This window comes from Oncorhynchus tshawytscha, linkage group LG10 (assembly GCF_018296145.1).
Source record: "Oncorhynchus tshawytscha isolate Ot180627B linkage group LG10, Otsh_v2.0, whole genome shotgun sequence".
NCBI classification, from domain to species: Eukaryota; Metazoa; Chordata; class Actinopteri; order Salmoniformes; family Salmonidae; genus Oncorhynchus; species Oncorhynchus tshawytscha.
In genome coordinates, this window is record NC_056438.1 from 60,463,121 (window position 1) to 60,480,670 (window position 17,550).

General features: G+C 41.1%; 1 protein-coding gene across 12 annotated transcripts; it reads right to left on the reverse strand.

The window, feature by feature from the left end:
- Positions 1-3,180: 3,180 nt before the first annotated feature.
- On the reverse strand, positions 3,181-16,281 carry LOC112260561 (protein SSXT). Of its 12 annotated transcripts, XM_024435770.2 has the most exons (14): positions 16,088-16,280; positions 15,123-15,199; positions 14,888-14,972; positions 14,034-14,072; positions 13,369-13,528; positions 11,083-11,313; positions 10,758-10,919; positions 10,301-10,378; positions 8,603-8,650; positions 8,395-8,442; positions 7,997-8,119; positions 5,100-5,236; positions 4,637-4,699; positions 3,181-3,871 (listed from the first exon to the last, which is right to left on the reverse strand). In XM_024435770.2, exons 1-13 carry the CDS (start codon positions 16,154-16,156, stop codon positions 4,682-4,684), a joined length of 1,275 nt encoding a protein of 424 aa, XP_024291538.1. In that variant the 5' UTR covers positions 16,157-16,280; the 3' UTR covers positions 3,181-3,871; positions 4,637-4,681. The 12 variants fall into 12 exon arrangements, with proteins under 12 accessions (XP_024291538.1, XP_024291537.1, XP_024291536.1 ...); XM_024435769.2 differs by lacking the exon at positions 4,637-4,699 and having other exon boundaries at positions 14,034-14,069; XM_024435768.2 differs by lacking the exon at positions 4,637-4,699.
- Positions 16,282-17,550: the final 1,269 nt, after the last annotated feature.

A 17,550-nucleotide genomic window follows, 5' to 3' on the forward strand; every position in this document is an offset into this window, starting at 1 on the left:
TTTATGCATATTGTACAAATGTATATCAAGCCCAAGGTTTCATAAAATAACACAACCAGTCTGTACAAGAGTGAAATGTTGCATGACATCATAGGAAATGTATCTCAAATCATTACAGCAAGACACTCAGTTTAGAGTATAACGTAAAACTTTGTTATACTCCACATAACTCATATTATTCTGTTGGTGGTTACTTACGTTATACGCCACATAACTCATATTACTCTGTTGGTGGTTACTTACGTTATACTCCACATAACTCATATTATTCTGTTGGTGGTTACTTACGTTATACTCCACATAACTCATATTATTCTGTTGGTGGTTACTTACGTTATACTCCACATAACTCATATTATTCTGTTGGTGGTTACTTACGTTATACTCCACATAACTCATATTATTCTGTTGGTGGTTACTTACGTTATACTCCACATAACTCATATTATTCTGTTGGTGGTTACTTACGTTATACTCCATAACTCATATTATTCTGTTGGTGGTTAACGTACATTACATTTTCTTAAATAACAAAAATGTAAAAGTTTATTTGGGGGAGAAATCTCATCCAACATTGTAAAGACGATTCATTCTGTCTGAAACAAGCTTATGTGGTGCTGAACATATTGAATGTACGACAGTCTGATCGGACAGTCTGTGGTCAATGCACTCCCACAGACCCATTATGAGGATATTCAGCACGGGCAAAACGTTCAGAAAGTTGCAGATAAAAACGTAATGTATCGAGCAGACACTATTCTCCAGAGAGCTGCGTCCGATGCACATCAGACATATGTTTGGAATATCCCCCAACTGAATTAATCTCTTATTCAGCTACCAATAACAGAGCACACTAAAGCACCAAGGCCATAAGATACATGCTTCTAAATTAAACTTTTAGGAGAAGCAGGGGGTACTGGAAGCATTCAGGGGCCCTATTAATAAATCGTCTCAGAGTCAGAGTGCTGATCTAGGATCAGGTCTCCCCTATCTATTTATTCTTACATATTATCTAAAAGGCTAAATTGATCCCAATTCAGCTGTCCTAATCTGAGACACTTTATGAATATGGGCTCAGTGCTTTGTGTTACACATAGGTTTGCAAAGGGAGGGTGTATTACTTGAAACATTCAAAGTTGACCTGTAAACTAACAGGATTGTTTTTTATCTTCCAAGGATTTTTTTTTACAATCTGTCAGAAGACATCTAGTGGCCCATTTGTGTAATTCAGATTATGACAAGTGTCTAATCTCTGGCCCTCTGTGGGTAATAACATGTAAAATATCTGAAATATTTTAATCAGATGAGGATCGGCCCATTATTTAAAATTTCCACCTAAAATGACATACCCAAATCTAACGGCCTGCAGCTCAGGACCTGAAGGAAGGATATGCATATTATTGATACCAGTTGAAAGGAAACACTTTGAAGTTTGTGGAAATGTGAAATTAATGTAGAAGAATAACACATTAGATCTGGTAAAAGATAATACAAACAAAAACATGCGTTTTCAGAAAATAATAATTGTTCCATCGTCTTTGAAATGCAATAGAAAGGCCATACATTCAGATAGGAGTTTAGGTGTAATTTAGATGGCAGCAGTGTGTGTGTAAAGTTTCAGACTGATCCAGTGAAGCATTACATTAGTACACTATATTTTGTATCAAGTCTGCCAGGAGTTTGCCCAAATGTGCCAAATTGGTCAATTGATACATTTTCAAGTACATAACTATAGAGAACATACAAACATGCTATGGTAATAAAAAAAATACAAGTTTACACACATTCAGGAATGTCATACATGATGGATAATTTGCTTCCCTACAGAAAAAAACCACTAACCTTCACACATCTAGATGGCCAGGCAGGGCCAAAGACAGAACCCAGTTCCTACATTTGAATATAACATGTATTTTATCAAACAAAACTATGCTACATTTTAACTCTGGGACCCTCAGGATGACAAATCAGAGCAAGATTACTAAATGTAAGTACATTATTTACCTTCAGAGGTGAATGTATCAAACCAGTTTCCATGATAAGTGTTTTGTTGTTGTGCACTCTCCAAATAATAGCATGGTATTTATTCATTGTAATAGCTACTGTAAATTGGACTGCAGTTAGATTAACAAGAATTTAAGCTTTCTGCCCATATAAAGACATATCTATGTACTGGAAAGTTGGCTGTTACTTATGTCATTCTAGCCACATTAGCGCACATTAGCAACAACCATCCAGGTTTAGGGACAGCGATCCCAGGTAAAAAAAAAAATGACAGATGTTAAACAATCCTAAATAAAAAATAAACTAAATGAATACCATTCATTGGTGTTTAATATGAGGGTTTCAGCATGAAATTTCCTTTTTACAAACTTTTATTTATTTTTATGTCAATGTTTTATTAATGTTTGGGCATCAAACTGGTGGCAGTTGTGAAAAAAGTAAATCAATAGATTAGTGAAAAAATAATGTAATTGTTGATTAGATGCTTTTTGCCATTAATTAGGTTATTTTCTCTTGAAAAATATGGTAAAAAAAAAAAAAAAGTCACATACACCAGATTAGTCCAGAGAAATGTGGTGTGGGACATGGTCAGCCACGGCGTTCCTGGAGCAAATTAGGGTTAAGTGCCTCACTCATGGGCAAGTCGGCAGATTTTTCACCTTGTCTGCTCAGGTATTCAAACCAGCAACCTTTCAGTTACTAGCCCAACGCGCTACCTGCCACCCTACTATCTAATATAAAACTCATGGACAATATGGTCACAGACATAATAAATGAACACTATATACGAATAGTTTTTAAAAGTTATTCAAGTATAGATTACTAGATTACCAAAGTTACAATAGATTCTGTTAATGACTAAAATCACGCAATATTCCGGTAACTTTGGTAAATTACCGGTAGCTTTGCAACCCTAGTTAGACACATACTGTAGATCTCAAAGTCAGAATACAGCCCCACTCACAGGTCATGTTTTGTTGCCCAAAAAAATAATGTTTCACCACTGATGCTCCAATACAAATAGGTGTTCTCAGTTTGTTTGAGGGCTTTCTATGTACAATCCATTCAGAAAACAAAAGCAGCCGATTTGTTCACCCCAAGCACATATTCAATGTACAAGTCATTGAAGAAGCAAAGGGAAATCAGGGGTTACAAATAACAAAAGAACAAACAAAATAGCAGATGAAAACAATGTTAATCACAACTTACATCAAGAGACATAACACTTCAGGAGGAAAACAGAAACAATATTCAACAGTACTCCAAATTCTTATACAAAATTAGCTCCATCTAAAAATCATAAAATACATGTTTACATCATCACATATGTTGACCTTGACATATAACATAGCCTTACAGAATTTTGTTTCTGGTGTAAAATCTCCTCACTCCATCCCCGTCCCACCCCTCCACTTCCCATTGGCATTATTGCTTCTTATGAACAGGGGGCTATTGGATGGAGAAACATTGCCCTACAAGAGTGTGAAGTTCAGTTCTGTACACTTCTGTACTCTGTGATCTAGACAAAATTAATTTTACGGGTAATTTTTTGCCCTTTTCGAAATCTGCAGTGCTCTGGATAAGGCAGCTCTGTTTGGTTTTAAGGCATTGCTGCTTTGAGACTTAACTCAGACTAGAAGGGGAGAAATGGAAGTGAACACAATCATCTCATTACATAAGGCCCAGACATAGGGGATACAGAGGGCAAAGTGTGTGTGTGTGGGCGTCTCTGTGAGCTGCAGCCGTTATAAAAGTCCAGATAACAGTTGTACAGAGGTCAGAGGTTAGAGGTCAGAGCAGGGCTCTTGGTGACTGACTGAGTGACTGCCATGGCCATCTCTCATTGCTGGTAATTTCCATATTGACCCTGTGGAGGGAGGAAGGGAGTACTGTAAATGGACATCTTAATTACTTTTCATCTGAACATCTGAACAAACAGGCATTTACTAGGGAAATGCTAATATTTACATATTTAAACAGGATGCAAACAAGCACATCTGTAGCAGCTAGTTATGAACGTTTTTGTTACAGATACAGATGCAGACTATTCCTGTGTGGCTGCATTGGCTATATTTAACCAGCAGGTGGCAGCATGGCCACAGAAAAGGACAACAGGAGGGAAGTAACTTCATGTCAGTTATACTGTAGCAGTAGGCAAAATGCTTCTCTCCGACTTGCACATTTCACATGTTTTGTATTTTGCAGGAGCATTTCTAAACAGGGGTCGAAAGTGGCTGCTCTTTAGGAATAAAAGTTTAGTTACACATTGATTTATTTTGCTTAAATTTGACTTACTTTGATCATTTACTATTCTATACAGTGCATAATTAAATTACGCATTAAAAAATAACATTTAAATGCAGTATATTGCATGAAAAGGGATGAATAATAACCCAAGGCATGAGGAGTTGTACTTTTGATTGATTTAGTCAATTCCAAACCATCAACATTTTATTTTTTAAGTTCCCCCACAGAATATGATTGATATGTTTGAATAGAATAGAATTCGACCCCTGGTTACAAAAAGAGGTAAAGGTGGAAATCAGATGTTTAAATAGAAGACAGGAGGAGAAACATGACAAATGCAAATCAAGGCTAGGCGAACGGTCACACGTTCAGATTTTACCATTACCTTTGCTTCTTACAGAACTAGTCAGGGGTTCAAATCCCTGGGTCTTTATTTCCTCATGTGTCCCTGAATATTCAAAGATAAAGAATCAAAGTGTTGCTGTGGCCCCCGCAAAGGACCACAGAAAATACAGGGCAACACGTAGCTCTCCCCTCCCCTTCAACAATCTCAAAAGTCAGTTACGTTTAGGGAGGAGACACTACATTGCTCTCGCATTGCACTGCTCTGGTCTGACTTGCTGTATTATCCAATATTATTCAACTTGTCTTAATCTCCCCATACAATTTCAGCATGCACAAGACACCCACTCCACCCAGGTCTCTTGCTTACGGACACTCCCTGAACCCTGGAAAACTTCACGTTACATTTTTAACTTCTATCCATCTCTAGCCAACATATAAAAGGACACAATAAGAGTCACATACAGATAGAGGTTAGGCCTGCCTACTCATGGGCTCATACTCACCTGATCGTAGCCTGGGTATGGGCGTTGCTGCTGGGCCTGAGGGGGGCCGGGCTGGGGGCCCCGGTAGGCCCCATACTGCTGCCCCTGGCCCTGGGGGTAACCCTGGGGGTACTGGCCTGGGGCTCCCTGGGACGGACCTGGGGAGGGGGGACAGAGCAGAGAAAAAGGTTATGGATGTCTAACTGAAACATGCCACAGTTCTTCACACCATATAGGAGCAGTTAAGAAGACTGGTCTGTTCAATAACAAAAAGCACACAGTTAACCTGGGAGTATAACAGCGCGCTTGATTCACTGACTTTGTCCTGTTTGATGTCCATTATGCCACGTCTTGTTCTTGAACCATTGAGTGTCAATTAACCTTTATCTCCCAATAGACATATCCAGTGACAACCAGACAGCCAGCCAGAGGCATGGCAGAAAGAGACTGGTGGGTAGTAGTAGTATTAGTTGGGCCCTGGCCCATTTGCTGAAGTTTGGCTCCACATTAACACTGGCCTACTCTGCTGTGTAATGAGAGAGTCGGACTTGCTGGAGCTGGGTGTTAAGTTTTCTAATGAAAGGAGACATCAAGGAGATTCAGTGGGCCCTCATTAGATAAGCGAAGCCTCATTAAAAATCACTCCATCAGACCGCCTCTATATACTACCACTGCACTGCAGCTACCTTACCGCCGCATAGTGCCATAATCAGGCATCTTAACTTCTTTGGGATAGCATTTTCACTTTTGTATGAATAGCGTGCCCAGAGTGAACTGCCTCCTACTCAGTCCCAGATGCTAATGAATGCATATTATTATTGGTATTGGATAGAAAACACTGAAGTTTCTAAAACTGTTTGAATGATTTCTGTTATACTCACAGACCTCGTATGGCAGGCAAAAACCTGAGAAAAAAATCCAAACAGGAAGTGGGAAATCTGAGGTTTGTAGTTTTTGAACTCACCCCTATCGAATACACAGTGGGATATTGGTTGTTGCACTTCCTAAGGCTTCCACTAGATGTCAACAGTCTTTAGAACGTTGTTTCAGGCTTCTAGTGTGATGGGGGACCGGATGAGAGCTCTTTGAGTCAGTGGTCTGCCTACAGCCTTGCTCTCAGTCACGCGCTTTCACTTGAGAGGTAGCTCTCGTTCCATTGCTTTCCTACAGACAATGTCATTCTCCGGTTGGAACATTATTGAACTTTTATGATAAAAACATCCTGTAATATAACTTTTGAACGTTTCGTCCGAATGGACCAGATTGCACATTTGGATTTGTTTACCAAACACCCTAACAAAAGAAGCTATTGGACATAAATGAACATAAATGGACATTATCAAACAAAACAAACATTTATTATGGAACTGCGATTCCTGGGAGTGCATTCTGATGAAGATCATCAAAGGTAAGTGAATATTTATAATGCTATTTATGAATAATGCTGACTACCCAACATGGCAGATTTGGGCTCTGAGCTCCGTTCTCAGATTATGCCTTTTCCGTAAAGTTTTTTAAAAATCTGACACAGCAGTTGCATTAAGGAGAAGTGTATCTATATTTCCATGTCTAACAATTGTATTTTCATCAACATATATAATGAGTATTTCTGTGAATTCATGTGGCTCTCTGCAATATCACTGCATGTTTTGGAACTACTGAACATAACACGCCAATGTAAAATAAGATTTTTGGATATAAATATGAACTTCACCGAACAAAACATACATGTATTGTGTAACATGAAGTCCTATGAGTGCCATCTGATGAAGATCAAAGGTTAGTGATTCATTTTACCTCTATTTGTGCTTTTTGTGACTCCTCTCTTTGGCTGGAAAAATGGCTGGGTTTATCTGTGAGTTGGTGGTGACCTAACATAATCGTTTGTGGAGCTTTCGCTGTAAAGCATTTCTGAAATCAGACACTGAGGCTGGATTAACGAGAATTTTATCTTTAAAATGGTGCCTAATACTTGTATGTTTCAGAAATTTGATTTATCAGATTTCTGTTGATTTGTATTTGGCGCCCTGCAATTTCATTGGCTGTTGGCGAGGGGTTCCGCTAGACAGGTTAACAGCTGATCAGTGATACGATGACTGACTGGGCCAAGTCAAACGTCATTAGGTGCTCATAATGCAGACGCAGCTACCGCAAAGCTTAACCTTGTGTGGCCCGCCTGCGAGAGCGCATGTGAGTCAGATGGAGCCCAACTCATAGCCTCTGCCTCTCTCCACCAGCTCATTACTGGCATGAGAGAAAGGCCTCTGGTTCTGAGAGAAAGGAGAGCTGACAGGATTTTAAAAACGAAAGAGGGGGGCTGTGGTTCCCACACCCACAATGCCGAGGGTTATTACCCATAAGCATGTCCTATTCCTTTTACTCTCTCGCCATCTCGAGCTTTCAGAGACTTTCTATCACACAGTAACTAGGCCTGTACAGTGACCCACCATAGTACGAGAGGGACACCTAACAGCACCAATGTCTGCCAGCTACTGCTTCTGATCAACGTGCCAGTATGTGTAGCCTTGATTGCGCCGCTGCAACATTGAAAGTACACCATTTCAATTAGCAAAACAGTGGTGTGGTTCAGTAAACATATGTGAGGCTCTGGGTGAGTGCCATTTGGAATCTAGGACTGATGTTTCAAGATAATGAAAAGGAAAGTAAACGGTGAATCCTACAGGATGAGTGTGGACTGACTGCCATCAAAGTAATGGCACACACCAACATCTTTTTATTTCCCATTTCAGTAAAGCAAAAAAAAAGTGTACAAAGTATTAGGCTATGGAAAAATAAAGAGAAAGAAAGAACAAGAAAGAGAGAAAATAAATAGAGTGAGAGAACAAGATGAGTGAGAGAGAGCGAAAGACAGAGACACGCAAAGACAGATTCAGTGATATTGCTTAGGTTCCACCCACCGTAGCCCTGTTGCGGTCCAGGGTAGCCCTGCTGTCCAGGGTACTGCTGCTGTGGGGGGTAGCCCTGCTGCTGGGGAGGACCTTGCTGGTAGGCCTCCTGCTGCTGGCCATACTGGGCATTACCTACAGGGGGCAACAGAGCGACATTACGGTATCTATGATATTTCAGTACCTGAACCAGGTTTGACGACAACACAGCAGACATCAGTGTTTAGAGTGGCCAGAATCAGGCTTGGGGTCCATTTCAAGTCGGAAGGTAAACTGAAATTCAATTCCACATTTTTCCAGCATGATTAGAATTTCAGTTTACTTCCTGAATTGAACAAGCTATTGACCCCAACCCTGATCAGAATTTGTTTGAAAACACTGATTTTGGCTGTTAAACAAAGTTAACAAACCATGATCTTTTTCATATGGGGACTGTTGGTTGGCTGCTGGGTCTCGCTCTGGCAGACATAACCCACAGGAGAAAAGAACCAACACCATGATTGGAATTTAATTTTACTTCCTGCGTTGATTGAATTGAACAGGATATTGACCCTAATCCTGATCAGAACGTTTTTTGAAAACACTGATTTAGGCTGTTAACAAACAAAGTTAACAAACCATTATCTTTTTCATAGGGGGACTGTTGGTTGGCTGCTGGGTCTCGCTCTGGCAGACAAGACAAGAACCACAGGAGAAAAGAACCAACACTGTGAGCATGCCCATTGAAACATTAAGTTTATTTTTGTTTGTTTTTATATGCAACATGGTTGTTATAGTGACTCTTTTTTAGCATCCTTACCTGACACCTGCTATGAGCCATTAATAAAACAAAGCTGGAACGACAACATTTATGAGAAATGAAATATGTGAGTGAGAAATCATCAACGATTAAAAGTAGTCACGTGCATAGCGGTGAGGGACATGAAGCCAGAAAACTAGAACAAACTCAGAAAGCTTCAGCTGGCCAGGGAAGGCTAAACAGAGGAAATAAAACCGGTATAGAAAGTGTACTTGAGTTATGTTATTAAATGTAAAAGCTAGCATTTAGGCTACTGCAGTTATAAAACACAATAGCCTTTGTCACAACTGGAAAGAAGTCTCAGAAATGTCTCCATAAAGCAACACAAAAGTTCCATAAGTCATGTGTTTTTAGCTTAGCTTCTTCCCTTTTCCCCTGTGAGTACATTTCTGTGAAGCTACATAGATACCTCCTTGGTAGTATTGTTCTGAGGGATCAAAGCCTTGATCAGGGAACGGTGGCTGTAGTAAACCACCTAAAGCATTATTTCACAAGGAGATAGGAAGACATGTTATTTCATGTCCATGTTTGAGGTGATAAGTCAGTGAGGGGGAAAGTCAGGGGATTAAAAATATACAGATTGTTAAATATCAGTATATATTTTATATTGCTTCAAGCAATGTCTCTGTATGTGTGTGGGAATCAATGGTCATAAATATAGGTTTTGCAAAAGTGATAAGTAAACATTGGAATATTTGTTTCACTTTCTTTTGGGAATATACAGTTTTACAAGACAATATTTAAATCCTGTAATTTCCATTAGAGTACAACCTAGCTATGAGACTGGAGAGTACTGTGTCAAAGTTTGAAAGGGAGTAGAATGTAGACAACTCAGAAAGGTGTAGAAAGTGATTGATACATGCAAGAGAAAGTTATTAATTTAAGAATAATTGATGGGGATGCTATGATGCAAAATCACTATGGAGGGGTGGGAAATTACTGGAGAAAAATCCCAGTCCAACTAGTCACCTTTTCCACCAGGAGTCTTCAAAGCAACATCTGTCAACTCGTGTGTGGGGCTTCTGCTAAAGTAGGACCTCTGCTTCTGCTAAAAGCACCACCTAAGATCAACTTCCTGGATTGAATCGCGGTACGTATTTGGAGCCACACCTCCACAAGAAAACGGTTCGACAGAATAACTAGCTATTTGTTTATCGAAGACGCATATCACCGGTGGGATGGTGGGCAGGCAAACCAAACATTAGCTTCCTTCTTGCCAGGCTTACAGAGCACCATGACTAACTGACATCTTCCATTCTCTATTTCCACAAATGTTCTAGATAACTGCGGTGGAACCAAGATAAACCATTGATGATTCGTTTCAGGTGTAAAGTGGTGCTGAGCAATTCACTGGCTTCAGCTGAGGGATGGTGTCACTGTCATACAATGTTGTTTTGGTACTCGCTATCCTCTTGTCCTTCTACATGACTCAATACAGTTTCTCTAAGTGAACGTTAGACGGACGGAGAGGTTTGGTTGGTTCTACGAGCGGTTGGTTGGAGGGTTGGTTCTCCTACCTTCTGAGGCTCCCTGTCCTGCGTGACTGTACTGGTCCCCATAGTAGTCTTCCTGCCCTGGGTACTGCTGAGGGGGTCCTACATACACACACACAACACACACAGGTTGATTCAAGGTGTTGTTGGGGCGGGAGTGTGGGGAGGGGGGAAGGGGGGGATTTCGGTGTGGAAAGGGGAGTGAGGTTGGAATTTGGGCCACTTATTCGCTAGAGAGCTCCTGGTCCTCAAACTATAGCTCAGTTGTCTGGGGCTGACAACAACCTTCAGGACACCTGGGTACTCCTTCTATGGTAATGGGGCTACCCATGTCTACAAGCAACGACAGTGTAAGTGAAAGATAGTTCCACTTAAGAGACGAAGTGGAAAGGGGGTTACGGACAGGAGAAGAGGTTTCAGCCCTGTGTCAAGTCAAACCAAGCGCCTTGTCCCAGTGCCCACTCTGTAGAGCAGAGCGTACCTTGCTGTGGGGGTCTGTAAGGGGGCATGGGCCTCTGCCCCATCACGTGGTTCCCCTGGCCCATCATGCCCATGGGGTTCTGCTGGCCCTGGTAGTGCTGCCCGCCACCTCCAGGGGGTATGTTGTACTGCTGGGAGGGAGGCTGCTGGTGCATCATGGGGCCTGGGGCAGGAACAACACAAACACACACAGTATGCCATTACAGAACCCAATTTGAAAAAAACTCAACAATAAAGCATCCATGGATGAATGTCATCATCAAAAGATGTGTATGGGTCAAAGAGAAGGTCTATCAAGGACACGTTTGTTTTCCTCTTTCCTGTACCTTGGTTAGCCTGCATGTTCATGTTGGGCCGGGGGCCGTAGTTACCCATGGGTCCTTGGGTCATGTTCATCTGACCTTGGGCAGGCATGCTTTGAGAGGAGGGCACAGCGTGGTTGTAGCCGCCCATAGAGCCATGGCTGCTGGGGGGCATGTTCATGGAGCCGCTGCCGGGCATGTTGGGGGGCTGGTTGGGACCCGGCCCAGGGCCCTGCATGGGCATGTGATTAGGCCCTGGGGAAAAAAGAACAACAGATCATTCAACATTTTGGAAGATATTAGACCATATAGTACAGAGATCAAATAGTTCATTATTTAATTAAAACATTATTAATGCTTTCCCGAGAAAATACTTTCTCCCTATTTTAATATTCACAAGCATGTGCGCTGTAGAGCCTTGACAACTGGTAATAACTGGTCAATCTACCCTGCGGCAGAACAAAGTAGACTAAATGTTAACAGTCTAGCCCCTGGGGCTGGGCGGTATACCGCTTCACACACCAAACCCATGTTACTCAACGAGAGCGCAATTGCTCAACCATGGAGTCACAAGCACTTTCTTGCTGTTCACTCTGCAGTCTGCATGGTTAGATAGATACAACAAGATGTTGGTGACAACGATGCTGCTTTGCACAAATGTTCTATAATTACACTATTAGTTTGTGTATCTTACCATCTGCAAACTACTACTAGTTTGTCTTTTCTTAGCAAGTTGGGGCTAAAAGAATTTCCATTAGTCGCAAATGCTAATCACTAGTTAGTACATTTAGCAAGCTAAGAGTCAGCTAGCTAATACAGCCTGGTACCAGTGCTGGTGTAGACCTAGATAAGCATGTTCATTGTGCAATGGTATATTCTATATCAGAGGAATAGGCAAAGCATGAATATGTTAGCTAGCTAGCTACATCAAGGCTGCAGTTCAAACACTTAAAAGACCCTATCCCCTCAGCCCTCAAATTAAGTGGACACTTCTGATGACGTATCATGACGTCTGACGAGTATACACTTGCAGGCTGAGGTAGGAAGGAATGCTTTTTAAATGGACCACCCTTGTCTGGAAATTCGTCACTCATACATCCCACGATGATTGTGTTATTGACTGTACATTTGTTTATCACATGTGTAACTCTGTGTTGTTTGTGTCGCACTGCTTTGCTTTATCTTGGCCAGGTTGCAGTTGTAAATGAGAACTCAACTGACCTACCTGGTTAAATAAAGGTGAAATAAATAAAAAATAAATGGTGTTTTCAGCCACTGGTAGCTTGTGGGTGCTTTATATGCGCTTGTCATTTATGAGTGCATGTCTACTTAAATTAAATATATAATTATTAATATACGCCAACTGTACGATAACTAGCAAATGAATTAGCTAACTAATATTAGCCTGCCTAGCTGAAACTTCTGAAGGAGGAAAATGTTTTATTTCTACAATTTCCAAAAGATAACCAAACAAAAACATTTTTACGAGACGTGTTTGTGCCGTCATGTGCATAACTAGCACAATTTCTAACTTATTTGCATTTGTTTTTGCTTACATTTTTATGTTGACTCCATTGATGTTGTTTTTAAGTTTTTGCTGACTTTTCTTAGTGGATGTACAATCACCGCAAATTGAATTATGGGGAGTTTCAGGCCCCGGAGTGAACATAATTGTACACTCGACTAAAAACGAGGGCTGAGGGGCTTACGTTGCAAACTTCCCTTGCTTGGCTAATCAGTTGGGCCGCCCCCCAAAATGGTGACGGGGCTTTCCCCAAGGGCATAAGGCGAGGGTGTCTTTTAAGTTTGGACCGCAGCCCAGGTAATAAAACATCTAATGTAACACCTTATTAGGGTGCCCTGGAAACACTGACCAACACATCGGTTCCTAACCTGTCAATAATGATTCGAACCGTTCACCAAATAACTACGTCTACATTTTTTCCCCATACCATGCAACCTTGCAGAATTTTTTTTGTTTAAAGTTGGATTGAACAGTATAAAACAATCAAGGTCATGAACTACTCAAAGAACATTTAGAACTTTAATTATTCAAAAACATAACACCGTATCAAAATATTTGAAAATATAATTTTATATTTTGGCCATATTGCCCAGCCCTACTCTCCCCACACACAAACAAACACGCATACAAACACAACCACAGTGAAGTGGAGTCCAAGACAACCAGAGCTCAGACGGGTGACATCGTTTAACAGAGCACCCTCCCCTCCTCTTCCAGCTCTGTGGTGTTGCTAGGCAACCCTAGTGAGTGAGACAGGGATAGAGAGAGGACGGGAGGTCACTTACCAGGCATCTGTCCGTTCATCTGGCTCTGCATGTGTGGGGCTGGGGGTCCGCCACTGACCATGCCCTCAGAGGGCATGTTGTGTCCGTGGGGGGGCTGGGGGCCCGGCACTCCGCTCTGGTTCATCCCACCAGGGCCCATGGGCATGTTCTGAGTAGGAGGCTGCAGACAGACAACACAGAGAGAGAAACACCAGCCGTGTTAAGATACATATCTCAGCCATGTATGAGAGAAAAAGCGGTGGGAGAGGGAGGAAGACTGATGGACGGATGACCATGGGTTCTTAAATGTAAGAACAGAAATGATCATGTTCAAAATAAAAGCAAATTATATTGAAGGTACAGGATTTAAAGACCCCAGCCATTCTGTGGACATAATATGTTATATAATCTCTGGATTTGACATGTTATTCTATCATCTATATCACAGCACCAGATTGCAGCAACAAGTAAGCCTCTATAATAAAGCAGAACCTATCAACACAAAGTATACCTTTACACGGCACTGTACAATACTATTGTACCTGCAGTCTATCTCAGAGGTATCACATATGAAGTTTCACAACAAAAGACCCTGTGTTTGAATATTAATCATATAGCCTCCAATGCACAGTATGAACCAAGACACCCTATCATAAATTAACCCCCACTTCTCCACCCATACTCACTTCAAGCTTTACCTCTGGGGGAGTAGGGGAGTCACACTTCTGAAATCAAGTACAGAGCATCTAGGTGAACATTATACACCCCTTTGACCAACAGTAGGGGAGACAGGGCAAGCTTCCATTGGTGGCATATGAGGCATATATTATTACATTCAATCTCACATGCACCGCACAATCTATCGTCAGAGCTTGACAGGGTTAGATATACTGGGAATAGGATGGGAAACCCCTATACTGGCTTCATTTCCTGTACTGGTGGAATTTGGTGAAGTTCCTGACTAGCAGTGTAATGCATATAAAGAGGCTTGGCTCTTCTTCAATTGTAACTTAGCTCTGTTGTTGCATTTCTATGCCCTTATTTCAAGTCAGAATCTATAAATTATGATAACAGAATACATGATAGTTATGGAGGGAGTATTGTTAGACCACTTCATCAAAGAGTCATGTTTTGGGCAGCAGGTAGCCTAGTGGTTAGAGCGTTGGGACTAGTAACCAAAAGGTTGCAAGATTGAATCGCTGCGCTGACAAGGTAAAAAAAATCTGTCATTCTGCCCCTGAACAAGGCAGTTAACCCACTGTTCCTAGGCCGTCATTGAAAATAAAAATTTGTTCTTAACTGACTTGCCTAGTAAAATAACGGTAAGATAAAATTTTAAAAAGCCCTATGCTTAGTTTGAGATTTAAAATCACTTAACACAATCCTTGAACTATCGGGAGCCAAGAACAACACTGTATTTCTAACTGTACAGTGTCTGTACAACGTGATGAAATGTGTCAGAATGAATCCAATTCAGCACCAATGAATTGTCCCCTTCTTGTAACATCACTGCCCTTCTCCGCCCTGGACCCATACTCACAGCAGGGAGCAGAGACTGCATGTTCTGATTGGAGTCTGCTATTGTGGCCAGGTAAACTAAATTTCTGTGGAGCATCTGCTGGTACCTGTTAACAGAAAACAGATAAAAACCCATGTTAACATTTAAAAAGGCAGGGAGAGAAGCCATCAATACACTGCAAAAACTCAAATACATGATAGTATGAAGCCTGAAAGCTCATCAGGTATGGAGATGTTGTACATAAAGTATAACTTACTGTGAACATTCTGCTGTCTTTCCTTTGCTCTGGAAGTCCATTATACATTGAATCAACTGATTGTTTTCATCCAGTAACTGAAACATGACAGAGCAAAACAGGAAGAAGACTTAGTGTTCATATGTTAAACAAACCATACAACATGCACAAGGACTACTTTTAATTTCCACTGAACTTCACAAAACCCCATTTACTTGAAGAACTGTGCAGATACAAAGTGGGTTAACAGAATGGTTTGTGCTGTCTGTTAGCAAACTAGTCACGTGTAATTGTTAAAATTCGTCTATGTGCATAGTTGTATGGTTTGTCTAATTTAACAAATCATTGGTTTTTGTTTGGCATACATTTTAAAGTGAAAAATCATTGAGAATACAGTAAATACAATGTAAAAAGGGTTGGGGAATTGTGATGCATACATGGAAACAATGTTACTTGTATTAACGTTTTGAACCATAGACAGTATAACTCCAGAGGACAAACTGTCGTTCCAATCCAGACTACTCATAAAATCATATTATTTTATTTGAGAGTAGAGTAGTGTATGATGTTAATGACAACACTGTAACTAACTAGCTGGTCAAACTGCCATTGCCGTTTTCTCTACCTAGTAACAAAGCATTTGTCATCTAACGTTACTGTTCTGTGTGCCAGCTAACAAAAGAAGCTAACAATCCAGCTAACAAAATACTAGTAGGCCTCCATGCATATCAGAAACAAATGTAATGTTAGTCCTTCGAATCGACAAAAAAAAATAGTTATTTTTAGATTTTCCCACTCCCGCGAAGTTCATATTGACCGCGCTTTACCCTAGCAACATTGTTACCAATCTATTTCCCTTTACTTAGCTAACGTTAGCTGCCTATAGTTCGACCTGGGCACTGGCTAGGCTAGTTAGCTATCTAGCTAGCAGCAGCTGGGTGCTCTCCGCATCCATTCTGTTGTGGTGCGTGATAAAGATGAATTACCTTCTGAATTCCAGTGGGTGTTATATCACCCTTTCCACGTTGTCTATGAGGTGCAAACGCCACCGACATGGTGATTTGCTATTAAGCGAAATAAACTAAAACATAGAACTAAACAGCTAAAAAAATATGTAGAACTCAAACCAGGCAGTTTAGAATATGAACTCGTATTCCGCCAGCAGCACAAACAATGACGTCACTTTCGTACGGTAATGAGGAACCTTCAAAATAAAATCCCGCATTTCCAAACATTGCAAGGTGAATAACCAATTCAAATGAAATTGCATTTTTATCAATGGCCACTTTTATTGTGCAATTGTTAGAGACCAATAATGCAAAAATACAATGCTGACCCTGGTATGTTAAGAATATTGGGATGTAGAGAGAACTGTTCTACCTGTCTCAGATAAAGTGGGGTGGAAATATTCATTAGGGTCTCAAATATGCTTAGTTTCAAATCAAATCAAATCAAATGTTATTGGTCACATACACATCGTTAGCAGATGTTAATGCTAGTGTAGCGAAATGCTTGTGCTTCTAGTTCCGACCGTGCAGTAATATCTAACAAGTAATCTAACAATTTCACAACAACTACCTTATACACACAAGTGTAAAGGAATTAATAAGAATATGTACATATAAATATATGGATGAGTGATGGCCGAACGGCATAGGCAAGATGCGGTAGATGGTATAGAGTACAGTATATACATATGAGATGAGTAATGTAGGGTATGTAAACATTATATAAAGTGGCATTGTTTAAAGTGACTAGTGATACATTTATTACATCCAATTTTAAATGTTTAAAGTGGCTAGAGATTTGAGTCAGTATGTTGGCAGCAGCCACTCAATGTTAGTGATGGCTGTTTAACAGTCTGATGGCCTTGAGATATAAGCTGTTTTTCAGTCTCTCGGTCCCAGCTTTGATGCACCTGTACTGACCTCGCCTTCTGGATGATAGCGGGGTGAATAGGCAGTGGCTCGGGTGATTGTTGTCCTTGATGATCTTTTTGGCCTTCCTGTGACATCTGGTGGTGTAGGTGTCCTGGAGGGCAGATAGTTTGCCCCCGGTGATGCGTTGTGCAGACCTCACTGCGCTCTGGAGAGCCTTACGGTTGTGGGCGGAGCAGTTGCTGTACCAGGCGGTGATACAGCCCAACAGGATGCTCTCGATTGTGCATCTGTAAAGGTTTGTGACTGTCTTCACAACACCTTCTTCACAACGCTGTCTGTGTGGGTGGACCATTTCAGTTTGTCCGTGATGTGTACACCGAGGAACTTAAAACTTTCCACATTCTACACTACTGTCCCATCGATGTGGATAGGGGGGTGCTCCCTCTGCTGTTTCCTGAAGTCCACGATCATCTCCTTTGTTTTGTTGACGTTGAGTGTGAGGTTGTTTTCCTGACACCAAAATCCGAAGGCCCTCACCTCCTCCCTGTAGGCCGTCTCGTCGTTGTTGG